We start from the raw sequence: 17,804 nt of genomic DNA, 5'->3' as shown, positions 1-17,804 counted from the left end.
TCCCGTGTGCCTTTGTATATTATTTGATACCTTTCCTACAGTTTGGAATAATAAGTGTAAGTTGCTGTTTATTTATTTTGTATTTTGTTTTAATCTCTGTGGCTGTGGGCTTTGCGGGCTGAGCTCGCATTTAATTCATCTTCATCATGTGTGACGTGAGTGATCATAATTGTTCTTGGCAAATTGTACTGAAGTGCTTTGCCATTGCCTTCTTCTGGGCAGTGTCTTTAGAAGATGAGTGACTTCAGCCATTATCAATAGCGGAGGGAAGGAGTGCCTTACACCTCATTTGCTGGAGACATATCTCTGCCACACCACCCAGAGCATTTAATTACCATCCCTAAATGCCCTTAAGATGGTGAGCTGCCTTCTTGAACCACTGCAGGCCTTGAGGTGTGAGTGTGCCTACAGTACTGTTAGGGAGGGAGATTTCCTAGGATGTTGATTGAGTAACGTGGTGGAAAGGTGGAATTCCAACTCAGGACAGTATGTGGCCTGGAGGGCAACTCCCTGTTGCTGTCCCCTTGTTTTTGCTGCCCTTGTCCTAGCTGGTAGAGATCATGGTTGGAAGGTGCAGTATAAAGGGTCTTGGGCTATCAATACTGTCCTGAGAGGTGCTCCATATCCTGAAAAAGATGTTTGAAATAAAATGAATATACATTGTTAAAAGCTGAGCCCCTAGAATTCATCTTGTGATATATTAGTAAAAGTCTTTCATTCAGAAAATGATGTATTTCTATCTTCTATGTTCAATCTGTAGACAATTAGATACTAATGTATAACTCCAACTCTGTGACACAAAACACAATACTATTGTTGGAGATTAAATTAAATAGCTGGGTATTCTTTGTACATCAGCCAGCATCAACAGAGGGAGAAAAGCTGTTAGCAGTTCAGGTCAATAATGATTTATCAGAACTTTCTTTCCACCCATACCCCCACCATTCACCTTGTCTCTCCTCTGTCCCACTGTGTCGCTGACTTTCCAAACATACCCTGTCACTTCCTCCTCCCCATCCCCATCTAACCATCTCAGCTCAAGTTTCCCAGTTTGTCAGTGTGTTTGGTCTCTTGACTCCTAACCTCTCCTCTTCGTTCCCAATGTCTTCCCATCTCTCTTCATTTAGTGTCTGGGTGAGCTGCCTGAACGATTATAGCTTGGTAGCACTCACGTCTACTGTGATGAAGTGCATCAAGAGGTTGATTAGGGCTAGTATTAACTCCTGTCTGAGCAAGAACCTGGACCCACCACAACACACCTACAACAGACACAATCTCACGGGTTCTCCACTCGGCTTTGGGGCACCTGGACAACAGCAATACTTACATCAAGCTGCAGTTTATATCGATTATAGCTCACTATTCCTCTTGTGCACTATTTGTTTGTTTATTGTAACTACTAGTAAGTTTTTATGAATTGCTCTGTACTGCTGCCACAAACAAATTTCGCGACGTATGTCATTGATAATAAACTTAATTCTGATATTGATTTCTGCTTCATCCCTCTTGCTGCACTCAGCTGCCAGCATCTCCTGCTCTATCCTTCTTTTCCTTCCTTATTCCTGTCACACAGATCTCACCACCTTCTGCTACTCCTCCACTGCCCCTCTTTCATCTTCTGTTTCCACAACTCCCTCCCCACTCATGCCTTCTCATGACTGGCTGTCTCTCAGCCTGATATTTTCCCTGGTCTCTCACTGTCTACTCTTGCTATTCCCGCACACTGTCACCACTCCACTCCCTCCTTCAGTATGGTTGCACTCCCTGTACCCTCTGACTGTGACCAATGGTGTATTGCCACTGGTAGCAATGCCATGACATTTGAGCCCCACTAATTAATGAAAAGTTTCACTTCCTGTTGACACATTTACATTATACCTTGAGAAACAAAGCCTGTATGATATAATTTCCATCTTTAGCGAGGGGCAATGACTTCCTTTCCCGGTCTGCTTGGTTCGCACAAACCTCATTGACCTCCAGGACAGTGTTCTCCTGTGTTATAGTAATTTGCCTATGGGAAGTTCACAAAACAAAGCCAAAAAAAAATTGAGGAATAGAATGGAAGTTCACACTCATGGAACTTGTGAGTAAAATAAACAGAAAATCGGGAAGAAAAAGCCAGATTTTGTCAATGCTTCACAATATGGATAGTTTTCTAGGAATACAATTCCTCCTTGACACTCAGAAATTTTCAAGAAGCATATGAATAAATTTAGTCCACATCAAAGTCACAGCTCTCTCCTCCCACTTATCTTTTTCACCCTCCACCCTCCCCTACAACCCGTCACCACCCTCCCCAAACTTGTACTTCAGCCTCCAGCACACACAGTTTTGATATACCCATGAGGTTTTGATTTTGCTGAAATTGAAAGTACTCTGCAATCCCAAGAACTAATGGGAAAAAAACAAGAAAATCTGCAGACGCTGGAAATCCGAGCAACACGCACAAAATGCTGGAGGAACTCAGCAGGCTAGGCAGCATGTATGGAAAAGAGTACAGTTGACATTTTTGACTGAGTCTCTTCAGCTGGACTGGAGAAAAGAAGATGAGGAGTCAGAGTTAGGTGGGAGAGGCAGGGAGAAACCGGGAGGGGAGGGGTGAAGTAAAGAGCTGGGAAATTGATTGATGGAAGAGATACAGGGCTGGAGAAAAGGGAATCTGACAGGAGTGGACAAAAGGCCATGGAAGGAAAAGAGGGAGGAGCACCAGAGGGAGGCAATGGGAGGGAAAGAGAGGAGGTGAGAGGGGTAGGGGAGCATTACTGGAAATTTGCACATACAATATTTCTACTTTATATAGGTTGTATATTTATCATTTCATTCCTGCTTTTACTATATGTTAGTGTTATTTTAGATTTTATGTGTTATTTGGTATTTGGTAGGTTATATTTTGGATCTAGGAACGCTCAAAAATTTTTCCCATATAAATTAATGGTAATTGCTTCTTCGCTTTATGACATTTCAGCTTACAAACGGTTTCATAGGAACGCTGTACCTTCGGATAGCGGGGGAAACCTGTACAGCCAGTTGAAATAGTGTTACTCCGGAGACAAGGTGCAAAGCACAGAACCAACAATCACACACAGCATAGGCATGCATAGCACATGTAAGATAGTAATAAACATACAGTCACACAAGAAAAATATAATGTAGCTCAAGTCCCTAAGTAGCCTCGTAGATTGATGGAGCATGTATGTTTTCAGCAAGACCAAGCCCTCAGTAGTCCGCAGACAAATGCACACAATCTATTGAGCGAACACTGGAGGGCATCATTGACGGGAGGGACCTACCCCAATCCAGCATGGATGTTGTTTCACACTGCCTCTGGCAGCTGTGATAGGTGACACTCCGGCACGAGGCCTAGCCCTCACAACAACCAAGGCCACACAGCTCCCCCACCACCTGTCTTTTCCAATTACCCAGAGAATAGAATTTCCCGTATTCTACGTTACCAATGTTCAACAGTCTTGCAGTCACAAGAAAAATATCCAAATCCATCACTCAATGGTAGGCTGCATACCACCTTCACGCACCAACTCTGATGCCTTTCTGTAGCAGGCAATGACACAGTTCGCACCAAAACTAGTTCCTCCGCAAATAAGCGACTCGCTTTTGGGGTAGACCTGCAGTACTTGAAGTTTTTAATGTTCAGCAGTGCCTTGCGATCGTAAAAGGACAAAGCGTCCTTTAACATCTGCCGGACGATGCTGAGGATGGTCTACGAGTCTGTGGTGGCCAGTGCTATCATGTTTGCTGTTGTGTGCTGTGGCAGCAGGCTGAGGGTAGCAGACACCAACAGAATCAACAAACTCATTCGTAAGGCCAGTGATGTTGTGGGGGTGGAACTGGACTCTCTGACAGTGGTGTCTGAAAAGAGGATGCTGTCCAAGTTGCATGCCATCTTGGACAATGACTCCCATCCACTCCATAATGTACTGGTTAGGCACAAGAGTACATTCAGCCAGAGACTCATTCCACCGAGATGCAACACTGAGCGTCATAGGAAGTCATTCCTGCCTGTGGCCATCAAACTTTACAACTCCTCCCTCGGAGTGTCAGACACCCTGAGCCAATAGGCTGGTCCTGGACTAATTTCCACTTGGCATGATTAACTTCTTATTATTTAATTATTTATGGTTTTATATTGCTATATTTCTACACTATTCTTGGTTGGCGCGGCTGTAACAAAACCCAATTTCCCTCGGGATCAAAAAAGTATGCCTGTCTGTCTGTTTAAAAAAGAGAAAAACGCCTTTTAAATCTTACTGACAGCTTGGAGAGTTTGTGTTAAAAGTGTGCTGGGCTTGATAGAACCTCCACAGCTTGGAACTGGGGTATTACCATTCTTGAGAGCTGTATACGACTTGGTATGCCTCACTCTCTTTTGTGCATTTGTTTGGGTTTGTAGCATGTTTGCCTGCCAGCCAGGAAAACCATTGAATCTAGTCGGTTGTGCCAGCGGAATGCAGACTGTCAGAAGGAGTTTATCCATAGCCTGTGTGCAAAGCCTTCCATGGAAAACCAAACCAGGCTGATCAGAGTCAAGCACGCGTCTGCCATGGATATGTTATTTGTTGGGCACCCTGTACATCTTCAGTATGCAGGTATGTGGCAGTGTGGTTCTATAAACGATTGGCTACATTGCATTGAGTTAAGATTCACATCAAGTTGTTCACTCTCTTCTGGCTGAGCTTTTGCTGCCAATGATCGTGTGCCAGTTGAAATGGCAGGTGAGCAGAGAAATCGAGTCATCCTCTGCCAGATTCACTCTTGCATCTGAGTGCTCTGTGTGAGAGCCTGGAACCGGGGTGTGAAAACCTACCTTAGAGATCAGAGATGTTAGTGGAATAGCACAAAATGTAAAAGTTTCTGGGTCAGTACCCCAGCTCAGTTATTGTTACTTTATTTTCATAGCTTTGGGACATTGATAGTGGCACATAATAAAAAGAACACAGCTATCCACGGTTTGATTCTACCCCCAGTATCACTAGCTCTCTCTCCTCTGAGCTTGCATACTTAGCTACACTTTATATTGAATCATTGTAAAGCAGATATTTTGCTACTTCCTTCTTCTCAAAGTCCAAAGCCATCATCTTGAGCCTCCACCATAGAAACTCAGTCCATTTTATTGAAACCTGGCCGAGTTTTTGATCCCCAACTTGAACACACTGACTCTACTTGGGTCATGTTGCCAGGTTTGGCTGTCTATGGGCACTTCCTCAGGCAGATTGCCCATCCTCTGCTCTTTGCTTTCTTTCAACTGCATGTGGAGCAAGAGAATCAATGCAAAGTTCCATGTAGAATATGGAACCTCTCTCCTTCGGTTAAGTCCACTTTTTCACTACATTGGTACCTGACCATTTAGCATCCTTTTAACAAGGGAATGCGACATGGGGTAATCATTTTCTGTTCATTTGAAGAACATTTTGCTTAACCGAGTAAAGTTTCATTCTTAAAAAGAAATGTGAGAATATTAGGACATAGTTGTTCAGTAACTTGCCAGTTACAGATAAAATGGGGTAAGAATTAACAGATATAAGGACAGAGAGAAAGCAGTATTGGAATATTATTTCGCACTGATATTTATGAGGGAGGTGAAACAAAAGGACATTAGATGATGAGATTTGAATTTAAAATCGAAGAATTGATTATTTTAAATTGATCAATTTAACTGGGATGGGTTGCACCCATTCATTTTAGAATAATCTAGGGAAGAGTACAAGAGGCATTATCACATGTTTAACAATTCAATAGAAGAAGGTGACATGCCAGATTGTTGATGGATGTCTTACCTGTATTTAAGCAAAATAGGATGTATCGTACTAGTCAGCATAACAAACGTAGGTGGTAGGAAAAGTGAAGTAGAGCAAAGGACAGACAGAGATGACCTAATGAAGGAGAGAAAAGGGCACATAGAGATAAAACAACAAATCATCAGCTTGGGTTTGGAAATGAGAAAATCTTGCTTGATCAATATTAAAAAATAACAATATGAAGACAAATGTATTACTATAATCAAATAGTTTGTTTTATATAGGTTTTTGAATGACCTTGGTTAAGGTTCACTGTTGTAGACCAATGTCAGCGAATCTCTCATCAAGACATAAACAGCAGAGCATAGTAGTAAAGAGTTGTAATTTATGGGTTGGGGATGGGGAGGTGAGGTGAGTAGAGGTGTTCTGCAAGGATCAATGCCAGGGCAACTGTTTGCAAATTAATAACTTAGACCTTGCAGCGGTAGTCAACATTGAGGAAGATGGCAAACAAATGACTGATGAATATTAATAAACTTGCAGAATGGGTAAATGTTTGGCAATTTAAATTCAGCTCTGTATAAAAACAAGGTAATAACTTTTGGTAGTAAAAACAAAGTCTCTATTACTGGGAAGGGGAGCGGCTAGTTAGCAGTAGGGGAATAAAGCAAAAGCACACATTAATAAAAGATACTCAAAGCCATGAAATAAGTAAACACACACTCTGGTTTGTGGAAGGAATTTAAATTGAGAAATAAGTGTTAAACCTATCTGGAACGTGGTTAGACAATATGGTATCACGTAGAAATGCAGTCACCATATTATGAAAAGAGCACACTGGCTGTGGAAAGGGAAAGGGTGCAGAAAAGGATCATAAAAATGGTACCAGGAATGGAAGAGGGTGAACAGACTGGATGCTCTTCATTCAACAATATCGGGTGACTTAATACAGTAGAAATGTTTAAAACAATGGTAGGTTTTCACAGAGAAGATCCAGAGAGACAACCTTGGGAAAGAGCCTAACTAGAAGCCGATAACAGAAGGTGTTCACCATGAAATACAATAGGGAAGCCAGTAGAAACAGAGGAGAGAGAAATACCCTTTTTAGCCAGTGGTTGATAGGTGTCTGGAATTCACAACCTGAGGTAGAAACCTTGCCCACATTTAAAATGTATCTGTGCATGATCTAGACCTGTCACCCTGTGAGTCACAGTCCTCCAACTGCTGGGAGGGTGGGATACAGTTGGGTAGCTGCCTAATGACCAGGAGAAACAAAAGAGTAGTAAATTTTTAACGATTCTGTAGCCAAAGTGTGGTAAAAACAAATTGGATATGCTGCTAGAGGAAATGAGAAACCAAATGATGTTGATGGTTTTAAGCTGATGCTAGCAAGCAGGGGAGAGAGATAAGAATGCAGGCCACACTGAAGATAAAGAGAAAGATTAGCTTTATTTGTCACGTGTAAATCAAAACATACAGTGAAATGTGTCTTTTGTGTCAAAGTCCAACACAGTCCAAGATGTGCTGGGAGGCAGCCCGCAAGTGTTGCCATGCTTCTGCTGGTAATGTAGCATATCCACAACGTACTAACCCGAAGCCAGATGCCTTTGGAATGAGGGAGGAAACCGGAGCACACGGAGAAAAGCCATGCAGTCACAGGGAGAACATAGAAACTGTTTGTAGACAGCGGTGAGAATTGAACTCCAGTCTTACAGCCGCTATGTTAGCATGCTGCTGATACAGTTAGACAAAGGAGGATCAACACCAACGTAGATGGAGAACTCAATGGCCTGTTTTATGCTGTAAGCTGTATAATTAGGACATTATGGGAAATGGATGTGATGGTTATCTTCATGATTACATTGTATCTGAAACCATTAAACCCAGCAGAGTTTTCTGCTGCAATTTCAAATAACTTCACACTTTCTGCAAATGTTTTGATTGTGACCCCTGTTTCCTAGCATGACCACATCAACAGGTGATCATGTCAGCAGACTTTGCCCATTTCCCCCAAGGCAATGAGTGGAACTGGACCTTCCATTTCATTGAGCAAATACTTCCCACCTTTGGAGTCATAAAACCATTCTGTCTTGGAAACCTGTTTTGATTTGCATATGAATGTGAAAGGAAATACATCTTTAGATAATGTGAACATTCCACTTTAAAACTATATCCGAATATCATACACAAAATGCTGGAGGAACTCAGCAGGTTGGGCAGCATCTATGGAAATGAATATTCGACGTTTCGAGCCTTTCGTCAGGACTGGAAAGGAAGATGCCAGAATAAGGAGGGGGAGGTGCAGGAGTACAAGCCAGAAGGTGACAGATGAACCAGGTTTGTGGGGGAGGGGAATGAGGTAAGAAACTGGGAGGTGATCGGTGAAAAAGGCAAAAGGCTGGAGAAGAAGGAATCTGATGAGAGGAGAGTGGATCATGGAGGAAGGAGGGGCACCAGGAGCAGATGAAAGGCCGTTGAGTAGAAGAGAAGAGGTAAGGGGGGGGGGGGGGTCCAGATTGGAGAATTGAAGAAGGGGGACAGAAAAGTTCCCGGTGGCCAACTATTTTAATTCCAATCCCCATTCCAGTTCCAACGTGCCGGTCCATGGCTTCCTCTACCTCCATGATGAAGCCATTCTCAGGCTGGATGAGCAACATCTCATATTCCGTCTGGGTAGCCTACAAGCTGATGGCATGAACGTCGATTTTTCAAACATCCAGTGTGGCTCCTTAATCTGAAGGTGGCCTCATTGAGGTAGTAGAGGAGGCTGTGGAGCAGCGTATGGGAGTGAGGGTTGGAATTAAAATGATTGGCCACCAAGAAATCCTGTTGTTTGCAAATGGGATGAAGATGCTGCACAAAACAGTTCCCCATCTTTGTTGGGTCTCACCAATGTAGAGGAGGCCTCTTTGGGAGCACCAGATACAGTAGACAACCCCAACAGATTGACAGGTGAAGTGTTGCCTTGCCTGGAAGGACTGTTGGGACCCTGAATGGAGGTGCACTGATTTGTTAATTTTTTAAATGATTTTGTGGCCATGTTCATAAGCTTGTGGACTACTATGTTTTATATGCTTCTGATATGTATTTTTTTGGTTGCAGTGAGTCTTACCAACTACATGCCACGCTTTGGTTTCCTACACTTGAACATCCCAGTTGTAATAGAAACTTTTTGCAAGTATCCTTTTCCTGTTGTCAAGAAGACAAACCAGTCCGCAAGGGGTTGATGGAAGTCTCTCTCAGAGAGGGGTTGTCACATGCTGTCATAAATTCCCAAGCAATCTGGACCCTGTGAAGTTTATCAAAATGAGCGCATTGCACCAGTGGGAAGTCTTTAACTGGAACTGTTTCCATTTATCACATTCCAGTGGTAATTTTAAGCCACTTTGTTACTGAATCACTGAGAAGTAAAAACCTTCTTTCTAAGTTCACCCTTTCTATTAAAATAGTTTTTGTTGGAGCTCCCTAAACCTCTCTGCAAACTGCCCAGCCTCTCTTTGCCTCTGCTCTTCATCACTTCACCACAGCAAGGTTTGCCATACTTCCATCCACCCAACCCCTACTTTGTTTACACCATCCTGTGAGCTGTTGTACCATTCTCTGCAACATGGCTTGTAATTTCCCACCTTGAATCTCTGCACTCTAGAATAAAATAATTGGTTTTGACTAGTAGTCTTTGATCTGCTTGTCAATGAGAGCTGTTGTCACTATTTCTTCTCTACCTTTTACTTATGTAGCTTTAGCTTTCCTGAAACACTGTCTTTGATGTGCTTGTCAACTAGAGCTGCTGTCTCTATTTCTCCTCTACCTTTTACTTACTTCTCCTCTGTGTCTACAGCTGTTCTTCAACTCTAACAGTGTCTTTCAAACTTCTCAGCCAAAGCTAGTTTTTGGTACTGGCAACCATCCCAGTGCATGAATTTATACAACCTACTCTGGCACTACCTCCCCATAACATGTAATTGGTTTATTATTGTCACATGTACTGAGATAAAGTGAAAAACTTTTGTTTGTATGTCATTGAGACAGATTATTCTATACACAGGTACATAAAAGTCTTGTAAAAGATGAAAACAAAATGCAGAATGTAGCAGTACAGTTTCAGAGAAAGTGCATTGGAGGTTGACAAAGAGATCCAAAAGCTAAACTAGCTTCAATTTTACCCGTGCTATGATTCTGATCCAATCAAAGACTCTATCCATACCTCATCCATTTAATGAGTGGGTGGTGGGACTTTCAATCTTTGAAATGGAAGCTGCTCTTCAAGAATACATTGTCATCATCATTATGTGCCATGTCATATGATGTGGGCTATCATGGTCTTCCATCTATCCTTAATCTGATTGTTGCCTGTGGAGAAGACCCCTTCATGCTGTTGTTTTCTCTATCCATGACCATGACTGTTTTGGAAAGATTTTCCACAGTAGTGGTTTACCATTGTCTTCTCACAAACAAAAGAAAATCTGCAGATGCCGGAAGTCCAAGCAACACACACACACACAAAATGCTGGAGGAACTCAGCAGGCCAGGCAGCATTTATGAGTACAGTCGGTGTTTCAGGCCAAGACCCTTACATCAGGAATGGAAAAAGAAAGCTGAGGAGTAGAGTAAGAAGGTGGGGGGAAGGGAGGAAGAAACACAAGGTGAGAGGGAGGGGTGAAGTAAAGAGCTGGGAAGTCGATTGGTGAAAGAGATAAAGGGCTGGAGAAGGGGGAATTTGATAGGAAAGGACAGAAGACCATGGAAGAAAGGGAAGGGGGATGAGCACCAGAGGACGATGATGGGCTGGTAAGCAAATAAAGTGAGTGAGGGAAATGGTGAATGGGGGGAGGGGTACAATTACTGGAAGTTCAAGAAATTGGCGTTCATGCCATCAGGTTGGAGGCTACTCAGAGGGAATATAATGTGTTGCTCCTCCCACCCGTGTATGGCCTCATTGTGACAGTAAAGGAGGCCATGGACTAACGTGTTGGAATGGGAAATGGAATTAAAATGGGTGGAAACCGGATCAGGTTTATGAAAAGTGCAAGGAATGGGACAAACCAAATTGCTTTACTAGGAGCTGGGATGGATTTGATGGATAAGTGCAGAGAATGATTCCAAGATTTTAGGATGAACAAAATGCATCAATTAAGAAATCCACAGAATATCAGTTTGAGTCCTACCATGACAGTAGTGTAAAAGAATGATCACATTGGTACATCGAGGTAGTACAGGAAAAAGCAATGCAGAATAAAGCAATACAGTGCTAGAGAAAATGCAGTGCAGGCCGACAATAAGATGCAAAGCCACGTCAAGGGAGAAAGTGCTCAAAAAGCCGAAAGACCTCAGGACGTAAGTCACACGGACCAGTTGAACTGCACCCTAGGGTTCTGAAAGAGGTAATGATAGAGACTGTTGAGGCATTAGAAATGATCTTTCAAAAATCATTGGACTCTGGCATTGTGCCAGAGGACTGGAAAATTGTAAATGTCACTCCACTCTTTAAGAAAGGAGGAAGGCAGCAGAAAGGAAATTACAGACCAGTTAGCCTGACCTCAGTGGTTGGGAAGATGTTGGAGTTGATTGTTAAGGATGAGATTATGGAGTATTTGATGACACAGGACAAGATAGGATAAATTCATCTTGGTGTCCTTAGGGGAAAATCTTGCTTGACAAGCCTGTTGGAATTCTTTGAGGAGATTACTAGCAGGATAGATAAAGGGGATGCAGTGGACATTATATATTTGGACTTTCAGAACACCTTTGACAAGGTTTCACACATGAGGGTGCTTACCTAGTTAAGAGCCCGAGGTGTGGTTAGAGCATTGGCTGATTGGTAGGAGGCAATAAGTGGGAATAAAAGGATCCTTTTCTGGTTGGCTGTCAGTGACTAGTATTGTTCCACAGGGGTTGATGTTGTAATAGATGGCTTTGTTGCCAAGTTTACAGATGATACGAAGATTGATGGAGGGGCAGGTAGTGTTAAGGAAACAGGTAGGCTACAGAAAGACAGACAGATTAGGAGAATGGGCAAGAGAGCAGCAAATGAAAAACAATGTTGGAAAATGCACGGTCAGACACTTAGGTAGTAGACGTAAATTTGCAGAATATTTTCTAAATGGGGAGAAAATCCAAATATCTGAAATGCAATGGGACTTGGGAGTCCTTGTGCAGAACACCCTAAAGTCTAACCTGCAGGTTGAGACAGTGGTGAGGAAGGCAAATGCAATGTTAGTATTAATTTCAAGTGGTCTGGAATACAAGAGCAGGGATATGATGCTGAGGCTTTATAAGGCAAAAGTGAGGCCTCACCTTGAGTACTGAACAGATTTGGGTTCCTCATCTAAGAAAAGGTGTGCTGGCATTGGAAATGGTTCAGAGGAGGTTCACTAGTGTGATTCCAAGAACGAAAGGGTTATTATACAAGGAATGTTTGATGGCTCTGGGTCTGTACTCACTGGAATTTAGAAGGATGAGGGGGGATCTCAATGAAACATTTCGAATATTGAACTGCTTAGATGTGGAAAGGATGTTTCCCATGATGAGGGAGTCTAGGATAAGAGGGCACAGCCTCGGGATAGAGATGTGTCTATTTAAAACAGATGCAGAGAAATTTCTTCAGCCAGAAGATGGTGAATTTGTGGAGTTTGTTACCAGGTCAGGTCGTTGGGTGTATTTAAGGCAGAGCTTGATTGGGTCTTGGTTGGACACGGCATCAAAGGTTACAGGGAGAAGGCCGAAGTCTGGGGATGGGGGTGGGGGGGGGGGGGGGGGGAAGGATCAGCCACTATTGAATGGTGGAGCAGACTCGATAGGCCAAATGGCCTATTTCTGCTCCTATGTCTTATGGTTTTATTACCAAGTTTATTATGTTTTTATTATTAAGGTAGACTTATTACCAAGAGTTTATGACCCATTATTTCCATATTGTGGAATAATTAAATATAAAAATATTGCTTGTCAAAAGTGTAGATGAAGGCATTTTATAACTTATTGCTGACTAGATTCCTTGATGTTACTGTCCCAGATACGTGCTTTCCTTATCAGGAGCTCTCGCAGTAATAAATGCTGTGCCATGTTTTGCGCTGGATGGACAGTGGATCTTGAATTCCTTCCTGGAGGCCACACTCAGCTCACTTATTGTAGAGAAGAATCATCGGGATCTCATTGGATTTTTTATCTTGCTTTTTGGCAGTGCCCTGCTGGCTTCCAATGTGGTTTTAGGTCTTTGGATGGTAACAGCTAGGTAGTGCTTTAAGCCTGATAGCTCCCATTTATGCCTCTATAGCATAGTCCTCACTGCCTCCAATTCCACATTGTGGAAACTGCTGAGCACAATCCCAAGATTTTAAAGGACCCCTGTTGGACTGTGACCATGTAATTTTGTGCCAACTATTCAGTTGGGCAAGCCTCCTCTGGAGCATGAAATTGGAAAATATATTGGATAGGGTGAGGGCACCTTCTATCATTCAACTATTGTAGCTTTGAGTGGAATAGTTTCAGTTCTGTCTATTTAAATTAAGTGCTGGGGCCCATCATCAGCTGCAGAAATGTTCACTATGTCAATCTGTAACCTTGTGGCCTGGAACATCTCTCCCTCCATCATTAAAATCAGGCCAGGCTCCATAAAGCAAATTTGGGTAAGCATGCCCAGTGAAGCTACAACCCAAATCTGTAAGTATGCTGACAACATTATCAGCATTTCATAGACATTTCACTACAGATTTGATCAAATCTATGCAGCACTATCATGTTTGGTAGACCCATGACCATGGCACTATCAGCGCTGGAGAAGGAGGTTGTTCAAAAGAACATTCCCATTCTTGCCGGGTGCAAGGCCCCATGAGTCTGAAGTAGTCAGGTACATGTTCAGCCAAAAGTGCTGAGTGATGCTCCATCCTCCTGAGGTTCCCTCTATAAAAGAAGCCAGTTTAATTCAGTTCATGTGATATCAAGTAGTGGTTGAGCCAGCTGGATACAGCACACAACAACTCACTGTAATACTGATGACCGTCAGGGCAAGCTGTACCACTAGCCAAGTTGTTCCATTACAGTGACAACACTGGCATCATCATTGGTTTGACAATGTGAAATATAGTCTGGTATGTTCTAAAAAAACTACGGCAAATTCAATCTGGCTAACCACCACCCAATCAGTCTGCTGTCACTCACTGGAAGTGTGAAGAAAGGTTTGTTGACTGTGCTATCAGGCAGCACTTACTGGACCACCAGAGCTCAGTTTGGTTTTCACTAGAACCAGCTGGGCCCAGACATCATCATTTGATCCATACTTGGACCAAGGAGTGAGGTGAGAGTTACTGCCCTTGATACTGAGGGTGCATTTCACTGAGTGCAGCATCAAAGGGTCCTGTTTAATCTGACATCAGTGGGATTCAAGGATGATTGGAGTCATAATACAGAGGAAACCAGATGTAACACGCACAAAATGTTGGTAATTGGATGTCAATCCTATCTCTAGTATGTCACTACAGGAATTCCTCAGGGCAGTATTAGTCTCACCACCAAATTCAGCTGCTTCATCAATAATATTCCTTTTGTCATTAGCAAAGAGTAGGATTGTTTGCAACTGATTAATCCGAAACAGCTGGAATAATAAATGTGGCAGCACAAGCAGGGAAGTGACTAGATGTCCTGTACATGAGTGACTCATTTGATACCATAAGGCTCTTCCAATATCAAAAGGACACTTGCTTGGAGTGTGTTGGAATACTCTCATTCAACAAGATGAGTGTAGCTCAATAACACTTATGAAGCTTGGTCATCCAAAGTTCAAACCTTGAGATTCCTCTCCTTACAGTCCACCACAAAACAAGAAACCCAAAAAGAACCCTTCAAAAAAACAAGCAATAAACCCCCAATGCACAGAGAGAGAGAAAACACAAATTGTGCAAACAATAAAAGCAAGCAACAGCACTCAGAACAGAAGTGGGTTCTCGGGCACAAAGCCCAAGGCAGCCAGAGCAGGCCCACAGCCTCTACCTCAGTGCAGCAGAGTGGAGCAAATGTCACAGAACAGTGAGCAGAGCCGGCCCAACCCTCATCTTTCCCTGGCCTGACATTTAAATCATCCAAACATCAGGTTGTACCTCGCTCATAGACTTGGGCCCTGTTGCATCAATACATTCTGGGCCTGGACTGAGCTTTCCAAATTGGCCTGATGGGATGGTGTTCCCCTGTACTTGAAGCCCTTTCCTTCCTGGTGGCAGAGTTCACGGGTCTTGGAGATGCTGTTAGGAGCTTAGATCGATCAGACCTCGCTCTCTGTTTCGGCATCTGGGCTCTGAAGCACCCCTGCTTCACATGTCCTATGTCCGTCTCAACCTTGCTCTGACTTTGCATTGCACTCACACAGCTCGACCCTGGAGTCAGACTCTTCGCTGTTGGCAGTGAATATTACTGTAACTTTTAACAGAAAAACTGTTAGTAATGAAGTATCCAGGACAAACCACTCCCAACCCCACCCCCAAGCATTCATTCTCTCAGAACCATAGAACTATGTATAAAATGTACTTAGTTGCCCATGCTTCTGACAGCATCTCCAAAACCCATGAGTTCCACCACTAGGAAGGAAAGGGCTTCAAGTACAGGGGAACACCAGTGCTTTCATGTGCCCCCAAGCCACACACCAGCCCATCTTGGAAATGTTCTCACCAATCCTTCATTGTTGTTGGGTCTAACTCCTTCCCATTGCAACAGTTCCAAGAAGGCAGCTTATCACTTACTCAGGGGCATTTAAGAATGGGTAATAAAACAACCAGTTCCCAAAAATACAAAAAGGAAACTGTTGTAAGTTTGTATAATGATTTTAAATTACAAGTAGTATTTGTGCTGATGCTGCCACTTCCTTTCCTGATTGATTTAATTTGGAAACTGATATATTCTGGTGAATGTCAGCAAGTAGTAAGTTGTCGTTTTGGTGTCCAGACAAAAAGAAGTGCTTAGTTCTGTTGGAACCTTTGAATCAAGTGGCCCCTCTTGGAAAGAGATATTGGTCTAACATGCTTGTTCATCTGAAGTGTGGAGCAACACACAAAGGCATTGGAGTAACTCAGCAGGTCAGGCAGCATTCAGGGAAGGAAATGAATAGCCAATGTTTTGGATTGATCCTTCATCAGGACTGGAAATAAAGAGGTGAAATACCCCTCCCCATGCCTTTTTATATTGGCTTTCTTTTTCTTTATGGCCTGATGAAGGATTTCAATCTGAAACATTCACTGTTTATTTCCCTCCATTGATGCCAATTGACCTGCTGAATTCCTCCAGCTCCTTTGTGTGTTCTCCACATTTCCATCATCTGCACTCCGTGTCTTGATCCTGTTTTTTCAGTTTGACTCAGAAGTGATACTGATTTATAGCACCTTCCAGCAGTAATTGTTTTCCTGCACGTATTTTACCCATAGAAGACTTATCATGTCCTTTTATCATAAATATAACCAAAATTAAATCATGTTGAAGAAGAGTCAATGCTTTCAGAGCATAAATAGAAAGTAAGTTGCAAGTAAGCCTGATTCCACATTAAGTCAGAAGATTTTCCTTGGAAGATTAGTGACAAGGCCTATGTGCTGTACCACACAGGTTTTCCAGGTGTGGTGTCTCACTGAGAATTTGATAATTCTACTTGTATGTTGTTCTTCATTGCACAGCAATTTCTTCTCTCTTGCCTTAACAGCTTAATTTTGCTTAAGTTTCTAAATGGTGTCTTCTCTGTTTCTGATTGTGACCACATGCGCCAAATGAGCTGCTGATGCTGGTGGACCTGTTGTGCCTCTTCCAGTGTTATGGAATTGAAGCTGTTCTGGATTCTACCATTCTTGTCAAACATTTTCTTATATAAACAAGAGACCTCATGATGACAACCATCTGGCATAAAGAGCTGTAACTTTATGCATATTTTGATAATTTTATTTATTGAATTATTGAGTGCTGCAGGCAGGTTAACCTTTGTTGTCTTGTTGATGATTTGGGTTAGGATTTGTCAAGATGCACCTGTATTTTTCTCTTCTTTTAAATACTAGTTGCCTGATAGGTGTTCACTGATTATTTCTAATATCTAGCAGCAAAATATAGTCCATTCCAATGATATAAGGAAGGAATTATTCCTCCCTCTATCCAGCAATGAACTGTTAAAGAAACAGCAGATGAAATTATTCATATATCAAAGTAAGTAGAGTATTATCCAAAGTTCTGTGGATTTTAACAAAATGTATTGAACTACAAAATTTAATTTGTGTGTTGTCTGTATTTGCGTGAAAAGTAATCATGTGTTTTGTAAAGTTGTGTCCATGTAACTTATTTTGCTGCGATATCTGGAAAATTTTGAGATTTTTTTGAAGTAAAAATATATAAACAAAAAGGCTTTGTGCATTATTTGGCTTCACACTTTCTTCAAGGATATTGAGAATATAATGCAGATGTACTAGTAGTTTGAGAATTGCAAAACAATTTGGAAAATTATCATTTGCTTAAAATAATGTAAAATGGCAATGCAAGATAAATTATGAAATAGTGGCAGAAAAACTTCTGAGCAATTGAAGGAAGAACAACAAAGATTTGAAATAAAGGTACTTCGAGAATGAGGAGAACTCAACTGTACAGAATTGAAACTGGAAGTCAGTCCCAATCTTGGGTAAACTGCCAGCTTTCAGTATTACTTTGTCCAGATGGGGAAGTGTATGGGTAAATGTGACGAGAACTCTTTGCTTATTCAGCAAACTGCAAATCTCTGTTTTTGCTTTGTAAGCTTTCAAAATTGTTATGATCACAAGCAGAAAAATAATTATAATTAATATGGATGCAAACTAGATTAAATGTTGGGTTGTTTGAAAATTGATTGAATGCCTTACATTTAAACCATTGTAGTAAAAAAATACACATTTTCATATATTCAAAAAGGATTATCTTAAATTCAGACAGCTTGGTAGGTCTTCACTCCCTGAAAGTAGATTGTGTGCAAAGAAGGCATATGGCATGATTTCCTTCATTAGTTGGAGAATTGACTATGAGTAAGGAAGACTTCGGTTATGTCACACTTTGTGCGTTTCTGGTCAC

At 42.0% G+C, this 17,804-nt stretch overlaps 1 protein-coding gene across 2 annotated transcripts in view; it reads left to right on the top strand.

Annotated features, from left to right (window-relative positions):
• Window positions 1-17,109, top strand: part of mbtps2 (membrane-bound transcription factor peptidase, site 2) — a 41,687-nt gene extending 24,578 nt beyond the window's left edge. Inside the window, exons 9-11 of one of the 2 annotated variants that reach the window (XM_073046080.1) lie at window positions 4,409-4,604; window positions 8,856-8,931; window positions 12,763-17,109. In XM_073046080.1, coding sequence (XP_072902181.1) covers window positions 4,409-4,604; window positions 8,856-8,931; window positions 12,763-12,985 — 495 coding nt within the window. In that variant the 3' untranslated portion in view covers window positions 12,986-17,109. Of the gene's footprint in view, window positions 1-4,408; window positions 4,605-7,256; window positions 8,221-8,855; window positions 8,932-12,762 lie in introns of those variants that run through there. The other variant, XM_073046081.1, reaches the window with a different exon arrangement.
• The last annotated feature ends 695 nt before the right edge of the window (window positions 17,110-17,804 follow it).

Source organism: Hemitrygon akajei, chromosome 5 (assembly GCF_048418815.1).
Source record: "Hemitrygon akajei chromosome 5, sHemAka1.3, whole genome shotgun sequence".
Taxonomy (NCBI): domain Eukaryota; kingdom Metazoa; phylum Chordata; class Chondrichthyes; order Myliobatiformes; family Dasyatidae; genus Hemitrygon; species Hemitrygon akajei.
This window is presented reverse-complemented; position numbering and strand designations above follow the sequence as displayed.